Here is an 18,485-nt window from a genome sequence, read left to right on the forward strand (position 1 = left end):
ATGAAGGTTCAAAAGTTCATTCAGAGTAACAATATTTGCATTTTCTGCACACAGCATTTTCCTTCAAAGCTCCAGACCTCTTATCTACTGATTTGCTTATATGAGTGTCAACAGAAGTGATGGAGAGCAGAAGTGGGTGTTTTTGTCTTTCTTTTTTCAAACAATGATGCAACAGTTTGAAACACTCATTAGAAGTCACAACAACCACTTTATGTTTATGTTGACGACTTTTGCTACTTATTTCATTTAAAGTACACATCATTTGGCAGCGAATGTATCATATCTGTTACACAAACACCAAAACCCCACGTAGCCACAACATGACTCCTCATGACTCCATTCAGTGTCATCAGAGTGACTTTTTGTCCATGTTAGAGACTGAGCTGATGGAGACCCCTTCTCCAAAAAAGGCTGTGGCTGAGTGAAGGGAGTTGACAAAATAAAATTTGAATTGCGTTGAATGATGTTTTCCAACTAGACACAAATTCAGTGAAAAGATATCACAGTATGAGTCGAGTCCTAGTGTTTTATGAGCTGAATTTCAACACTTCAGTGGCAGCTACTCCAGTCTTGTTTCCATTTTGACCACTTATTGCCCCAATCCACTAACCAGACATGTCAGAGTTCATAAAGTCCTGTGAGGCACCATGGTGGTGCAAAAATAAGACATGAGCCTGAACTTGCAAATTCTAAGTGCTTCGGCAGAGTTTTGAGGGATTGTGAGGCTTACACAAAATATGAATAGCTGCTGCAAAAACTCCTTGGAGGTGTAAAATCCATTAAATGGTCATAGTAACAGGAAATTAAAGTTACACTCAACCAAAACCTTTAATATGATAATTGGTCTTCGACTGAGAACTGAAACCTTCAGTGTCCTTGTGGAAATGCTATTGATGGTTTCATCGTTAGGATAGCAGCTAAGCTCATTTGACCCATCAGCTAAAACCCCAGTGTGCAGCCCACCATTATCCAGGCTAAATTGAATGTGGCATATTGACTTGCCACAGTTACAGATGCCGAACTCCCAATTACTCCACTCGTGTTTGTACGGGAAGACAGTTGAGAGGAAGTGAGAGACGCACAGACGTATACTCCAAACTGATTTTAATGGATTTGTCGGTTACATAAATGACATTGATCACAAGCGCTCTGTCCCAAATGAAGCGTATACTTGAGCAGTGATGTGATACGTGACTAAAGGGGGAAACAGAAGAAGGAGTGCATAGGTAAAACCTCTTATCTGCAAAAACAGAACCAGAATAGAAAACTGTTCTGGGAGAAATTCGTTCACTTGAGGTCATGGATACACATTGCCCTTTTGATTAGACATATTTCTAGAAAAATACTCCTTTAGGAAGGTATCATAGGAGTATTTCTCTAAAAATATGTCTAATCAAAGTTGTCACTATTAAAGAAAACACATCGTCATTGCTGGAAAATTGTACTCCAAATAAGGCAAGACAACATGTGTAACAAACACTCCTTTATTCTTGGCAAATATCCTGATCAGTCTCAAACATGAGGAAGTGGATTCCTCTACTCTTCTTAACAAAGCACACACAATTCTAGTCAAACAAAACTTGTGCTTATGCATTTAATTACACATATTTCTATTCATTCATTTTTGAGGATTATTTGTTCTTCGTGGTGTGAGGACAGTCATCTAATGCTTCCATAAAGCTGTACAGATGGTGACAGGGAAGACAGAGAAAAATGTTTTGACTTTTGGACAGTAGGTGGCAGCATGATCTCTGTCTCAGTCTTGTTAGTTTGTATTCTCATTAATACATAGACACATTACATGTTTTACAAAATATGCCAGTAAGAATTAAGAATTAAGGCAAGTACACTACAGCTGCAGATGCACTAAGGACATAATAGTGATATAAAACTTTTCATTTGGAAGGCAGGTTCTGTGCATCAAACGAGGATACAACCTGAAGTAGATGGTTGTTGCTAGTTTATAAGGAAAGTATTCTGTTTGGTGTTTTTTTTCCTGCAGAACCTCATTTAGTATCAGTCTTGACAGAACAGGACTTTGTATCACTTTGCTCCATTAAAGCCCTCCAAACAAAACACAAACAAACATAAAAACAAAGCAAAACCTGCATACGATAAATAAGATAACAACTGATGGTCTAGCAAAATATGCATCAATAAGATTATCAAGTAAAAATTATGTTAATTATTCACAGATATCATGATTTGTATAATTTCAAGAACAAGTTGTTCCCTGATAAGTGAATCTATGCTGTTCGTGTGTTGAACTGAGATGATTTCAAGTACCTCTGGTGTTCATTCTGAGTGCGACTGATTCAACCTCAGCCTCGAGGATGCCCTGAAGATGTTTCACTTCTTCTTTGGATGCTATTAAAAGACAAGGGAGAGGAAAATTGACTGATGAAATCAATACTCTTACAATTCACATCCAGGAAACAATCCACTGAGGCAACATGCTACAATTTGAAAAAAAGGAGCACTATCAATATCATTATTGTTTCTTTCTTTGCTTGATGAGCTTAGGCAGGATGCCAAAATGTCTGCAATAAAGGGGAGTCAAAAGCAGATTAACAGAGAACACACCACAGAGACAAACGGTCAATAAAACACCACAGACACAACATTTTACAGTAACAACATTATAAAATGGTATCCACCCATTGGAGAGTTCCACATGATTAACCAGCAGCCAAGTTTGTGATTCAAAACTAACCTCAGGATGAGGACACTTGACCGGAAATTAAGCCGCCTTCCCCATTCTAACCTGTTGTCCCGTCCAATTAAACGCTTCACCAATCAGAGGTGCCTTTTCCCGGGACAACAGACAGTCATTAGAGATATTTGTCTCCATTAAAATACCATTTGTTACAGATGGGCATCAGAGGATTTCAGAGACATTATCTGGATCTGAGGAGGCGCAGGCCACCCAACGGGAGACTGTTGCATGAGGTGGCAAACCAGTTTTAGGAAATTCAAATTCCTTCCTGATGGTAATGCGGTAGGTGGGAACTAGAAGTGAATCATCCAAAACCAGCACACTGGAGCTAAATATATACACTTGAAGTGGATCTTGAAGGGCAAATAGTAGCTAAATGAGCTGTTGCTTTCTTCATTAGTTTCTGTTCTTTTCCACATGGTGCAAACCTGTGATAAACCTTTCAAACAAGGAATCGAGCCAAATACTCTGTTTGATAAAGCCGCCATGTGCAGGCAGAGTACAGAGAAAGACAGAGATGTAATAAAACCTCAGATGTCGACACCAGCCATCCAAGAGGGGGAGAGATGCCAGATTTGAGAAGCAACGGTGCAAAGCACTGCACGGAGGTGAGAAATGAAATGAAGAAACTTAAAAATGGATTCTGGGAACACTGCAGTACTTCATGTGTTGCTCTCATAAGCAGAAATAGTTGGAAAGTTTTCCACGGCAAAAAAACCCAAAGAAAAAGAATGCAGCTAATAAATCAACTTCATGCATTTTTTCAGGACATGAGGCTATGAGAGTGTTTGTGTGAGTCTATAAACATGTGTCTAAACTTTAACAGGGCAACAGAAAGAAGACTATAGAAGATTATATATAAACAGTGTAAAATGTCTGGGATTTGCTGAGCAAGTGCAAATGGATGAATATCCCCAGTGAGCTGCTCAGAGAGGGACTTAAACCCAGACCGCAGCAGAGATACAGAAACCTCTTTCCACCAAGCAATCACAGTGCATGATGGATCTGACCATGCAGCGGGGAGAGAGGGTTTATGGGATGGGAGGGTGCGTCACAGCCCTCTACAAAGTGCACGGCATGAAACCACTGCATACCTAACTCAATCCTGGTCTGCAACCCTTCCTGGCCTGGCTCTCCCTAAATGTTCCCAAGATATTTCTCACTTCTTCTGCAGATGATTTGTCTTCATTATGGCATACGTTCTGAATTCTGCACAATAAATAAATACCAATCCAGTGGTTTTCTATTTTGGATTACATTTTTTTTTTCACTGCTTGGAAACTGCACTGCTTGTTTTAAATGATGTTTTTTACATTACATCTACATCACCAGAGCAGGCCGTAACTCTCGTGGCACACAGCTTTGAGATTAGATATAATTGTGTACTTGAAAAAGTACACAGAGCCACGGGTCCATTTATTCTGTGATTAATCATTAGCCACACGTGTGCCATCTGGATCGCATTCACAGCATTCAAACTGTAGAGATCAGAGTGTACTGTGCTGTGGTGAATTCAATTTTCTGTTGGCTGGCATTTATACTTAGAAATTAAACTGTACTATCGAATATCATGTATTTATGTATTAAGTAATATATACTCAGATTTACAGATTTATATTATATATAATATTGGCCTATCATAGATATATCTGTATTGCCATATATGTATATATTTTTTTAAGTTATAGACAGTATTTTTTAAATCCTTTTTCTTAATTTAAGTTTGATATATAGATTTTTTACTCCCTGCTGTCAGTATCAACTTCTGCCACAAAAATCCAGTGTTGGTCAGACTCAGATTTACACTGAAGTTATTCGAAAGCTTTACACTCTGACTGCCTGACCATGACCACAAAGCTAAATGCTGCAATCAATCTGTCAATCAAGCAATGTGTATTATGTCTATACAGGATGAATGAGCAGCCATTCATCCTTATGATACAATGGCAGCTTGTCAATGTACATTTTCAAATGTCTAACATACAGCTGAATGATTTGAAAAAACATTTAGCTGTGGTTTAAAATGTAACCAAACAAAACCACTGATATTAACCTCTGTTGAGCCTAATTATGTACCTGCTACAGGGGAAGATGAAAGGAAACTCTGTTAATCATGGTCTATCCTACGTCTGTTGTGATCTTGTTCTAAAAATCATTAACAAGTGGTGCATAATCAGTGAGAAGCCGTAACTCTGACTCCTTTGTTAAACCTGAATTGCAGCTAACTGGCTGCTGTCACTAAGTCACACGTTGAACCCCTTCACAGCTTGAGAAACACTTATCAATGAGCAAAGCATTGATCAGAGAGCCTGTTTGTCTGATACTTACAGCAGCAGCCAGTGCTTGCTCCAGGTCTTCAATGATATCAGCCTCATCCTCCAGTCCCACAGAGAGTCGAATGAGTGTGTCACTGATTCCCAGGACACTCCTCTCATTTTCTGGCACTGATGCATGAGTCATAATTGCCCTGAATTATGATAGAGGACATGTTGGTTAAATATGAGCCTCATAGTGGAAAACATCCTGATGTTTTAACAGAGATTAGGAGAGAGACGTCATAACCGAAATTAAATGTTTCTATAAAAGGCACGTATGAGAAAGACTTGAAAAGGATTTATTCTTGATCTCTGCTGCCCTCTTGTGGTGCCATTTGTTGCATTACAGCTAAGGTTAAAGTAAATGTAAGTCAGTTTTAGTAATTTATGTTTAATACTAACAATAAAAGGGATACTTACGGGTGTTCTGCTAAACTTTCGTAACCACCAAGACTCTCAGCTATCGCAAACATCTGAAGTAAGAAGAGGACAGGAGGCATTAGGGGATAATATAGTACAGTAAAACACATATATACACAAATAGTGTGGAAAAAGTCAAAATAGTATTGAAAAATTAAGTAAAAATAAGAAGATAAACAATCAACTACAACTACTTTCTTTCATTTTGTTGTTTGGATGATTTTTTTTAACATCCTAACAGCAAACATATGGAGGTGTTTTATTGACAGCTAAATACAATCTGCTCTTTGTTCGGCAACATGAACCAATTATAAATAAAGAGGCATGATGATTAAATAAAAAACTGTTCAAAATCAGCAACTAAACTGACAAATTTGGTGAAGTAGATGGTCGTAAAGGTGAAAAACTTGACTGGTTTTGGCAAACACTCAAAGGCGTTCTTTGAGTACAATTTCTGATTTATCTCAGTCATAAAATTTTGACAAAAGCTTTTTACAACATTATCAGCGTAGGACCTTGTCCTTAGTAAAATATTTCTCTATATCTGTGAGATTAAAATGCCCTGAAATGCCCTACCCTTTCCGAAGCATTCTTTTAATCGGTGTGCTTTTTTTCCATCTGCCCTGTCAGTCTGGGAAACTGAACATAAGCCGCTCTGATCACAAAGCCATCACACAATTTCTAAACTCACACTACAGTTTGTGAACAGTTAAGTTTAAATTAAAAAACTTTGCTGTCAAATTACTTTGAGGCTACTGAGGAAGGTGGTGGCATGCTCGAGCTTCCCCTTGATGTAGAAGGTGATCATCCCCGGACATCCGGTGCATTGTCTCTTCACCACTTCATACTGGGGGTGAGAGGGCAGGCCTGTTACAAGAGAGGGTGGGAAAACAGAACAAACCAGTCAGTCAAGTCAACAAATCCTGTAATAACCACCTATAGTGAATTCAACCAACAAAACCAAAGACACATGGAAGATGTGCAGGTTTGAGCATGCTTTGTTAATTCGCTTTGCTTGTTATTTTTAATTTAGGTGCTTCTTTGAAAGTGTGTCAAAGTGCACATTCCAAGATTCCTGCTTGGTTCACCAAGTCAAATTTAAGACTTTTTAGAGGACCAGCATGTAGGATTTAGTAGCATTTAGCAGTAAGGTTGCAGATCACAATGAGCTGAATATACCTCCCCATCACCTTCCAAGTATGTAAGAGAACCTACAGTGGCTGCAAAAGTCACAAAGAAACACAAAAGGCCCTCTCTAGAGCCAGTGTTTGGTTTTCTGGCCTACAGTAGAAACATGGCGGTGCAACATGGAAGGTTCTGTGAAAGAGGATCTGAAAAGTCTGTTCCACTAGATGCCACCAAATTCTACACACTGGTCCTTTAAGACCTTTTCAATACCACACAGAATGAAATGTAATGACCTGCAACATATCTGATGGTGCTGACTGAAATTCCAGAAAAAAGGATGAATCACTTTCCTGCTGCACAGTAAACTGTCCTATCTGTTTCACTTTTAGTTTATTAATGTGGAATATCTCATGACAGCCTGCAATCACATACAAAAATGTTATTACCCATGTTACTGTCTACAGCAGGAAATGAAAAACGAATCAAAAATTTAATTTTAATGCCTTCTCAGGCTTTATTTGAACTAAATGTAATGCTTTTTAAGACTTTCCAAGACCTGCAGAGACCCTGTATTCACTGCAAACATACTATGAGTAGTTTATTCTAACTGTGGAGGGTTTACAGCCATTCACATAGATGCAGGTGTAGATGTAAGGTGTAGCTGCAAATGTAACTAAGTAACTGGAAGCGATAACCTTAAAATGCCAGGGTTAAAATGTATGGGGAGTTGGGTTAATGACATCTGAGAGCCAGTAGTTGTGAATGATTAGCAAACCTAACAATAAGATAAAAGACAAGCTCAAAGTCTGAAAGGAATTGTGCATTTCAAACCTGCTCTTCATGTGTTCTTTGTTGGTATGAACATCAGAGTTAATCAGACAAGAATCGTGATTTATTCAATATGTTGAGTTTTTAAGTTACAAGACTATAATTGTTCCCCTTTTGACTCCCTGAAACATTTGCAGTGTGATTTGTAAATGGAAGAAACATTGAAAAAGCATACTTAACTATTCTGATATTGATTTACAACACTTGGTAAAAAGATACCTTTGTGTGCAAGTGCAATAAGCATCTCTTAGGTAATGTGAACTTAAATAACCCACAATAAGAATTGGAACAGCAGCTAATCTGTTCTCGGAGCAGGTAATAATATAATAATAATGTGTAACAGTTGTATAGTTTAGTAGTAGAGAGATAAGAGGTACACACAAACTGTATGCCGCTACAATATGAGCAGTAAATTATAACAGATATGTATATCAGACATGTCTTGTTTATATTGCCTGGGAAGATGACACGCTCCACTCTGGGGTCAGCTTCCAGAAACTTGGCAGAAGCCATGGCATTCTTGAAGTGCCGTTCCATCCGTAGATGTAGAGTCTTCAGGCCACGGTTACACAGATAGCAGTCGAAGGGAGACGGTACACCACCCAGTGCTGAACCGAGGCAAGATCACATGAAAGAAACAAAAGCGATTACGAAACCTCCCAAAAACCCAATCAAGCGAAGAACATATGCATAAACAAATACTTCATTCTGAAAAGGTTTGAAATTGGCACGCAGCATTGGCCTCGGCAGCATGTTCTGGTTGTTTAATGAGTTTATGTAGGTCAAGTTGATTTAACCATAGTGTGGCAGAGCAAGACAGTAAGTTAAAGTCTGACACAAGTCTATTATCTGTCTCCTTGAATCACACTTAAACTTTGGTATGTAACTGGTTAAAAATCTCTGATTTTAAAGTCAATTATTTTTTCAGACTATTAAATTTAAAGATTCATGGCTGACTTTTTGACCTTTCTCTAAAACAGCTTTGAAGAGCTGATGCAGAGATCATGAACTTTCATTGAGCTAGTTAATTGGTTCAGTATTAATACAAATAAGTCCAAGTAGAAAACATCTCATTTGCAAATCCTCAAACTGATGAATGTTGTTTCATTGACATGTGGTGGGCCAAAAAAAAGAAATCTGTAGTAAACACTGTATCATCTGAGAGATGCATTTGTTGTTCTTTCTACTCACCATTCTGCAGAAATTTCAGTCGCTCATGCAGATCGTCCCTGTTTACTGAGACCAGACCCATGACTACATCACTGTGACCTGCCAATTAAATGACAGGAAAAAGAGAAAATGTATATCCAAATCGCAAGTAATTGTATGAGAATAAAGATCTTGTGCGAGTAAAATGAGAAAACAAATATACTTGTGTTTGCATTGAACTTACCGTTCATGTATTTTGTGGCTGAACACATGCAGATATCAGCTCCCAAAGCCAAGGGGCGCTAAGAGTGTACACAAGACAAACACTCAGTAAGTGACTTGTTTCCACATGAACTGGAATTGGATTGCAGGAAACTATTAAGCTGCTGTTTCGTAATCAAAAGAGTGTGAACTGCACATCTGTCACTCTCACCTGGAAATAGGCAGACATGAAGGTGTTGTCCACTACTACCACTATGTCTTTGTTGTGCTCATGGACCAAATCAGAACAGGCTTTGATGTCGACAACCTTCATGGTTGGGTTAGTAGGCGTCTCGATCCACACCAGCTACACAGGAAACAAGATGACGTCATTTCAGTGGAACGACAGGAGGGTGACACAGAAAGATGCAAACTCATGCTGCAACGTGGTAAAACTGATAGACAGCTCACCTAATGTTGTTATTTCACAATAGCAGCAAACACAGTCATTATAAAGTGCTTACTCATGGTGACTGATTCAAATGTGCACAAAGGAAAAAAGGGTCCACCCAATTATGCAACATTCTAGGAAAGCCAGACTAGAAGAAATCACTTTAAGGACTTTCTTTCCCTAACTTAATAAATCACCTATAAAATGATCAAATCTGTTGGCAGAGAGACCAGACTACAAACCTGTACACAAACAACTACTCCTGTAACAACAAAGAGCACTTTCAAATATTGGTCTTGGACTTACTTTGGTGTTGGGCTTCAGAGTGGCCTTGAGCAGCTCTGGTTTTGTACAATCAGCAAAAGACACCTCCAGACCCATTTCCTTGGCGATCCTTTGGAAGTAACGGTTTGTGCCTTGCAATAAAGAAGGTGAAACTCAGTCAGTGATGATTTAAAACTAAAAGTGTGCTCTCACTTTCACACCAGCGACCATTTTGTTGGAGTTTAGTTCGATTAAGTGCATTTCGCATGCAGAAACATCTCACAGGAGGGCAACTCACCTCCGTACACGTCATCCATGCAGACAATGCCATCTCCTGTCTTGAGCATGTGAGTGATGGTCACTGTGGCTGCCAGCCCCGAAGCAAGAGCCAGGCCTACAGGGGGAAAGCACAAAAAGTCATCAAGACAAAAAAATACCTTTGCATATTATTTCACCAGAGGATGCTTTACTTGGAGATGATTGGCTACGGTTTGCACAAATCTTAGTCTTACTTACAGTACTTTGCTCCATCCATAGCTGCCACAGCCTTCTCCAGGCAGTTTCTTGAAGGGTTTCCACTCCGACTATATTCAAACCCCTACACAAAAATAGCATTATAACATTTCAGTTACCAAAACCCACATTGATGACACAGCACACTGTATTCAAATGACTTGTGGATGCAGACAGGTCATCCAAATACAAGAGTACATTATTCAGTGCAATGTTGTCAGCAGAACTGGAACACTAAAAACAAATAAATGCATCTTAACTTGTTCACCTTTAAAAAATCAACACCATTTATAAATGTATTTACTTGCCACTAACAAAGAGAGGTGTACATGTTTGTGTAGGTGTAAATGTGTTATTACAGTATACACAAGTCTAAAATGACTGTGACATTGAAGGCAGCCACCATTAAGAAACTACTTAATGTGACATAACAGACTCCACGAACACCTGTTGAAAATACTGCGGCGATGAAAGGTTTAAGTAAATCCTCAACACTATCCATACACATAACCTTTAAAACTAGACGCATGTTTGGATAAATGCCGTAGACATTGGAGGCTGTTGCCCTCAGTCATAAAAGGAGCATGAATGGCATTGAGCCAATGGTTTATCTAGTTCTCTCTCTCTCTCTCTCTCTGCAAAAACAAGAACATCTGTAAATACACAGCTGCAAAGCAAATATTACATTTGCTTGTTTTTACTCTCCTGGGTGGACAAGTTTATTTTTGTTTGCATTATTTCAATTTGAACCAACAGCAGCCACTGCCATCTTCTATTTAACATAAAAAGGTAAAATAGATATTCTGAACTTTCTATGAACGGTCTGCTCTGTGTGAAATGGAGGCATTGTGAGCTCAATCAGAATATTGCGGGGCCAAGCGTGCCAGGGTCTCAATAAGGTCAAAAGGTCAGTAGATCATAGGGGTCAGTGAATATGGGTATTTCTATTCATTTGGTTGCTTAATTAAGGATTTAGTTTTAACTGTAAATGCTATACATATACCTCAAAATGAGTCAAAAATTGAAAGTTCAAAGTCCATGGACAGTGCCTATGTGAGAAAAATAGACAAAAAACAGTAGTTTTGAAATCATTTGTGATATTTAGTCGGTTCTGGTTGCCATATGTGCTTATATGCGTCTGTTTTTAAAAGGCTTTGCAAGGTTTGCTTTCATTCATGCTGAATACAAATACATGTGACTTCTTGTTTTGCCTGATTTTTGCATATCTATATTTGTTTATTTTAATGTAAAAGGTCAATCTGGACTGCAGTTGGAAATCAGATAAATCTGACACATTGTCATCATATTGATGTTAGTTAATGTGTGTTATCAGTGATAAACGAATAGAGAGTAGAGTAAAAACGGACTCTTCTATCAACTACTATCTGTCATTTTAAGTGTTATCTGTGTATCAGTGCAGTTACTGTGGCATTGACAGAGACAAAAGGCAATCCTTCTTGAGTTAACACATGTGGACAACAAATAATGCCTAGTAAGAGTGAGAGGGGAAAACAGCTGTGTAATTATCCTAGGTGCCTGGGTGTCACACCGAGGGAGACAGGGAAGCAAAATCGAACTCTTAAAAAAGATCCACCTCCTGACTAAATAAAAGGGGAACACCCCCTGCTGTACCACTGTGTTTGACATAACCGGCAGTACAAAAGTATGACACATGTACTCATACATCATTCACACACATACAAAGGAGACTTTAAAAGAGATCTGACATAATCTATTATTTTAATGTTGTGTAGATACCTGCACATTAACACATATGTATTATACCTCTACACATTCCTATAGTTTACATACCTATATATGTCTGTGTATACAGTATATATCACTGTATAGTTGTAGTATAGAGAATATACAGTTCATAGACCTGCACTTTGTATAGAATATTACCAAGCAATGCGTATTCATAGTGATTATATTTTAGCTTTAGATTCAGTCTCTATAGTATATACTATACGTTTATAAGGCTCATTTTTCATTTTTTATTGTTATGTTTTTTTTTTAAATTTTCCTCTTACGTGTCATTAGGTCTGAGGCTGCTTTAATGCTGCAGTTTCCTATTGTGATTAATATAGTATATAATATATTTCTTTACTGATGGGAAACAGATCGTCTTAAAATGTATACATTATACTGTTTATACGTTATTATATTAAACATTTTTCAAACAATACCCCAGCAGCTTAATTTTAATCTATAGCCCACTTTGATCCTCGTGCATAACGCTGACGCACGTGCACCCCCCCTGCTTCACCACCCGCCTTAAATAACCAAGGCATATCGGGCTACTTACTGCATGGTTTCCTGGTTCGAGCTGCTTGAAAGTGGTAGAAAGAGATATCGGCGGCACTACAGCCATTGACTTCCACTGCTCCGGCTCCTGGCCAACATGAATCGCCTCTGTGGCAAAAGATTTAAAGGCAGTGCGGAAGCCGGCGAACACGTCGCTTTGCTCGCCTTCATGTTGCTTTCGATCCATGGCGAAGCTTTGTGCGCGATGTGTGACACAAAGTGAAGCCGGGGTGCGTATGCATTACCACTGTATGGGTAAAGGGAAAAAACATTTAATGGAGCTGTGAGCTGCGCTTGTCGCCGGGAGCCAATCAGTGCTCATCAACAAGGAGAGGACGGCGCTGATTGGTGGATCGACAAGGGCGTCCATCCCACGTGAACGCGCACGTTGTTAGCGTTCTTTTTATGTGTGCGTGCGTGCGTGCGTGCGTGCGTGTGTGTGTGTGTGTGTGTGTGTGTGTGTGTGTGTGTGTGTGTGTGTGTTAGCCATACTGATGCAACGTTTCCTGTTGTTTGAGTCAGTACACACTTTTTTAAAAATCCTTTTGTCTTATGTTGTTAAAAATGTTACGCACGACACGAAATCAGCTCCACTGAGCGTATAACAGTGAGAACAGGATTGCGATTGTCATGTAGGCCTATGTAGTCAAATAAAATCCAAATCCTATTGAAATGACGAAATGCAAACTTCATTAACTACTCTGTACTATACTCTGGGTAGTTCTCATTCACAGTCCGATATACTTGTTCAACTTGTTAAATGATACATTGAATTTTGTGTAATGTGTTCCCCGTGGTGGCACACACAACCAAATCTGTGTTTCCATTCTTGCGCCATAGGGGGAGGAAGTGCTCTGCGATGACTCAGTGATATAGTCTTACTATCTGCTGCTTCACCCTGACCAAGCTTGTCTAGACTGAACTAACACAGGTTTGATTCCCAACTAATGTCCCATGTGTGTCCATGAAAAATACAATTACGCCAGATAAATCACATCAAATCATCGACTTCAACTCCAATATGTACTGAATACACACTATACAATGGTAGTGCCACAGTAATGCACTGTGCATTTGTTGTGTAAGTACATAGTGGCTGGTACAGTAGGCGCTGGGTTAAGTACGAAAAGATTAAAATATAATCAGAGGCAGCAGAAAAGAAAGAAGAAAGAATACTTTCAACTAAGAGTTGTAGTTTAACACAGTCATGTATTCATCTGAAAAGTGCAAGAGAAACACAGACAGTATTGGACATATGAAGAAAAACAACAGATGGATTAGTAATGTTTTAATTATCATATTAGTAATCCAGAACATATGTCCAAGTCAACATTCGTCTTAAATTACAGGAGGGAAAAAGTTGTATCTCATTATCTTACTCTAGACTATTTCAAGCATTATGGTTGATGTGGTGTTTTATCACATGTATGTTTTTAGAGGGAACAAAATAATACATTTTGAGAGATTAAATGCCATAATGTTTCAAGTTTCTTTTATGGCTACACTGGTGGAATTAATCATTGTACATTATATCACATACAACACCAGTGCAAGCATAAAGGACACATATGCAAATGAAGAAACATGCAATAGCCTATACTGCTCCACAAACCATACAATAATTACTAACTTTAGTGTGTTCATTAACTGTATGGCTTTGGGAAATAAGCTCCAGTTAAAGCAGTACAGTATACTGTTTGAAGGAGTGGTACCATACTTAAGTGTAGCTTTGACAAACATATGACTTGCATATTTTTATTCTATGGTACTTCATATGAAATTTCAGAAACTGTTCTTTTTACTTCCCTGCATTTATCCAACTGCTTGAGTCATTAGTTTCTTTGCAGATTAAGAGTTTAGGCTACACAAAACCAACCATGTGACCTATAAAAGCTATAAAACATTGTTACAGATTATCTACCCAGCATTATGTATAATTGTTGAATTTTACAGCCAAATACAGCTTTAAAATGCTGCTTCCTGGTAAAGAAAAGAAAAAGAAAAAAAGAAGCAATTCTGCAAAATAAGCACTTTTACTTTTCAAAGTTTAAGTACACATTGTTGATAATACTTCTGTACTTTTACTCAAGTATAATATTGGTATTGTTACTTAAGTAACGGATCTGAATACTTCTTCTGACATTGGTTTCTTTACATATTAAGACTTTACATTCAGAACATATGATGAATTTATTGGACTGAACTGCCCAATATCAAGAAGTTAAATTAGCTACACCTTGACCAACAACAGTAAAATGTTACTTACATGTTAGGGTGTCAGTGCTATTAACAATGCAGTAATTTAATACATCATAATATAGCCTAACACTCACAGCCATTTTCTTGTATTACTTTTTGAAATTTGATGTTTCATTGATACCTAAGTACCTAAATAAGTAAAAGTGTACTTTTACTATGGTAATATTTTTTAATTATTTATTTCCACCACTGCCAATCCCTGACTGTGTATAAACAGTCAGTAGTGAAATAAGTATTCAGATGCTTCACTTAAATAAAAGTAGCAATACCACTATGTACTTTTACATTATCATCATACCATCATAATGTAAAGAAAAAAGAAAACACTCAAACTTTCACTTCAAAGTAAAAGTACACAGGTATCCAAAGTAAAACTATACAGCATGGCCCCCAGAGTGTTACATTTTTATACTGTACATATTTTTTTATGTTTTGATTTTTATTGTTGTAACCAGTTATGATGAAGTTAATTGTAACTGCTTTGTTGGGTAGGTTATTAAAATGTTATTAACATTAATGTATGTTGACAAAGTACGTGGTTATTATATACTGACTTGCTCACTGACTATACAGTCCAACCATGCTTATGTTAAGCACGTTGAACTGCCATTGTGTATGAAGTGCTATACAAATACAATTGACTTATAGTTGTGGAATCATGGAGGGATCTACCATGGGCTATCTGGGCAAGTGCCCAGGGCCCTCGAGTATAAAGGGGCCCTCAATGATGGGAGAAAAAAAGAAAAGTGCCTGCTTTTTTATTGCCGAGCTCCACAGCAAAACTACACAAAGCTTGACCTTTTCTCTTGATTTTGATAATTATGGTTACTATCAGAAACCTACTATGTCCAAAACAAAACATGGAGTTACTTGCTTTCCACCTGACAGCAGCGTTATCCAATCGGAAAAAATATTTAATAACAATTGTTTCCAAGAAAACTGGGTCTCATGATTGATTTTAATTATTTTTGACTGGTTGGGTGTAAGTGATTATTGGTTAGCAGGCCACAGTGCACTGTGGTTAGGTTGTATCAATGAGTGTGGTGGGGAAAATGATCAATTAGAGGATAATGGACAGTGCTGGTGGAAAGCAAAAAAAGGAAAAACAAAAAGGAACATAAATTTACATTTTTGGGGGGTGGGGGTGAGGCGGGGTGTTGTTCAGTAGTGCCCAGGGGTCCCTGGCGGTAATAACCCAGCCTTGTGTGGAATAAATGTAGATGGGGGTAAAATGCCCAATATTTGAGATGTGGTTGCAAAATAAATAAAAAGTAGCATAAAAATGAATTAATAAAGTCCAAGCACCTTGGTTCTGTACTTAAGTACTCAGGGTTGGGAAGATTAATTTGAAAATGTAATAGGTTACAGATTATAGTTACCTTATTTAAAATGTAATAAGTAATGTAGGCCTAACTATTTCAATTACTTAATCAACGTAATGTAACTTATTACATTTGATTACTTTTTGATTACTTTTTTCTAATTTTCTAACTAATGTTTTCAACTGTTAGGGTAAGTGTACCCATTATGCCCACCAAAATCTAATTTCAGGTGTTTTTCATGGATACTGACGTATGATGTATAAGGGAGATCATTTCTTATAAAGCGAGATTTAGCTTTCATTTGAATATGTATTCATTATGCTAGTTCATTTAGATTTTGGAATATAAAATAAAGATATTTTATGAAAAAAATCAAAAGTCTGGCATGGGCTTAATTGGTACTGTGACACCATTTAAGCCCATGTGTGCTCCAAATAAACCCACGTCATGATTTATTGACAATTTATAGAAAAATCTTAAAGGTCTGACTTCAGATGTAACCCCCCCTAATATTAAACATATCCATAAGTAACTTTAATTTAACTACACATTTTTCCCAGTAACAGTAATGGATAACAGTTACATTTATTGTGTACTTAAATTACGTAATGCCCTTACATGTAACTAGTTACTCCCCAACACTGTATCAGTGTATCAGTACTCCTGCTGTGAGCTGAACGACTTGTAGGAAATGACCGATAATAACCTCCCCTGAACTCTCGCGATACCACGAGGCGGAAGACATGAGCCCAATCTTCCGTACTACTCAACGGGAGCTGCTTCTGTTGTGCAGCAACCAGCGGCACTTTGGGGCGAGAGGAGGAAAGTGAGCAGTTTGTTTTTGTAATTAGCCACTGAACGAGAGCTGCTATTTGTTCGTCCAAGAGCGAAGCGCTGTTTTTGCCCTACCCGGTGGAGGATTAAGTGTTTTTCATGTTGTGCACTTCCCGGTGTTTGCGTGAAGACTTCCAACTGGTGAGTCGCATCAGTTCGCCCGGAGGGTCATCGTCAGCGACGACACCCTCTGCTCCGGTAACGTCAGCTGTTTAGAAAATGACCGGAGAGAAGGTCCGCTCCCTGCGCAAGGACCACAGGCCGAGCAAGGACGAGGATTTACTGGAGCCGGACGAAGAGGCTGCAACCGGGACGTTCACCGCCTCCAAGACGAACAACAAGAGTAGAGCGAGTAAAATCTTCAGCAACCACAAGTTAAACAAGTCGGCATCCTCACAACAGCAGCAGCAGCAGCAACAGAACCAGCAGCAGTCGCAGATTAATGCCAACACGAACACACTGTCAACATCGGATGTCATCGATGACAACAACAAAAACCCCATTATCCCAACCGGGCAGGACTTTCCGGTACACGAATGTGTGTTTAAAGGAGATGTCCGACGCCTGTCTTCGCTCATACGGACGCAGAATATCGCCCAAAAAGACGTCCATGGTGAGTCTACCAGCAGCTTATCACATTAGGGATCCCCCCTAAAACCCATCACCATCTACCAATTTCAAGGTCCAGTGAAGCTTAGTTTGAGCTGATAGGCCATCAGTCTCCAGCAGCACTGGAAGTAGGCGAGGCGTCTCTCTGCCTAGGCCTGCACCCTTATAACTTATCACTGATTCCCAAATGTCCACTCCCTCCGATAACTTCAAAGCCAGTTCACTCATGTCAACTGACTAAAAAGCGTGTAAGAGTGTTTGTTGATCAGAAGCTTTAGTGCCATTTCCCATCTACAGAGCAGTGAAACTGGTGACAAAAACATGCCCAGGTGTGTATGATCTTTATCTTTATTCACACACAACATAACAATCTGCAGGGGTCCATTGCAAAACATTGGGATTCCTGGATTGATAGCACCCATTCTGCAGAGCAAAGTCTGCTCAGATAACAGCACCATTTCCAAAGAAACCCTCCCACAGTCACAAAACAACAAGATTATTTTGTTCCGGTTCATGTGTCGAAACAAAAGAAGGCCTGTACTTGTGCTCGGTGTCAGCACTGGAATGTGGTCTGTCTTCAAATCAAAGTGTTGACAAGGTGTATGACTACAGGGGTCAGGCAGGACATTTGCCTCTGATGGTGGAACTTGAACCTGTATTTTTCAAATGTTCTGCCAGCCTTGATAAGGGTTGGTATGGCTCAGTGGCAGCACTGTGTTTACTCACACATTAGTTCAGCGTCCACTGGATACAGGCAGAAGCCCGACTGTCACATGATGTCACTTAAAATCAGTAAATGTGTTTACTTTAGGATTTAGGACAGCCAGTACCATAAGAGCAATGATTTACAGCTCTGTTATGTTTGTCGTTCTTCTTATTGGTCTAAAAATTAATCGTTATAAAAGCACTGATGTGCTTATTAAGGAGTCAGTTTTCAAATCACAAAAACAAATGTTCCTATTTACACATAGTGGTATAAAACCATCCAGATACTACTGGTATTATGGTATAGTGGTTTGTGATGTTCAATGTAGAAGGGCTGCAACTATTGATTAATAGTATCTTCGTATTATTCAGACCTTTTCTTTCTTTTTCTGACCAACAGTTCAATGTAGATCTACAGCAGCAGTCCAAAACCTAAATATATTCCATTTTCAATAATATAACAT

General features: G+C 38.6%; 2 protein-coding genes across 3 annotated transcripts in view; one reads left to right on the plus strand and one right to left on the minus strand.

Moving 5' to 3' along the window:
* Positions 1-1,466: 1,466 nt before the first annotated feature.
* On the minus strand, positions 1,467-12,547 carry LOC133984665 (cystathionine gamma-lyase-like). Of its 2 annotated transcripts, XR_009925426.1 has the most exons (13): positions 12,294-12,547; positions 9,989-10,070; positions 9,771-9,866; positions 9,515-9,624; positions 8,990-9,124; positions 8,801-8,858; positions 8,599-8,676; positions 7,863-8,015; positions 6,197-6,318; positions 5,452-5,504; positions 5,045-5,183; positions 2,287-2,367; positions 1,467-1,680 (listed from the first exon to the last, which is right to left on the minus strand). XR_009925426.1 is itself a non-coding variant. In XM_062424110.1 (12 exons), the coding sequence occupies exons 1-12, from the start codon at positions 12,477-12,479 to the stop codon at positions 2,350-2,352; spliced, it is 1,230 nt and encodes a 409-aa protein (XP_062280094.1). In that variant the 5' UTR covers positions 12,480-12,547; the 3' UTR covers positions 1,467-2,349. The 2 variants fall into 2 exon arrangements, 1 of the variants encoding a protein (XP_062280094.1); XM_062424110.1 differs by having other exon boundaries at positions 1,467-2,367.
* Positions 12,548-13,309: 762 nt separating this feature from the next.
* Positions 13,310-18,485, plus strand: part of LOC133984666 (ankyrin repeat domain-containing protein 13C) — a 32,369-nt gene continuing 27,193 nt past the window's right edge. The window contains exon 1 of the mRNA XM_062424111.1: positions 13,310-17,320. Within this exon, the coding sequence (XP_062280095.1) occupies positions 16,927-17,320 (394 nt within the window). The 5' untranslated portion in view covers positions 13,310-16,926. The remainder of the gene's footprint in view (positions 17,321-18,485) is intronic.

Source organism: Scomber scombrus, chromosome 8 (genome assembly GCF_963691925.1).
Source record: "Scomber scombrus chromosome 8, fScoSco1.1, whole genome shotgun sequence".
NCBI lineage: Eukaryota > Metazoa > Chordata > Actinopteri > Scombriformes > Scombridae > Scomber > Scomber scombrus.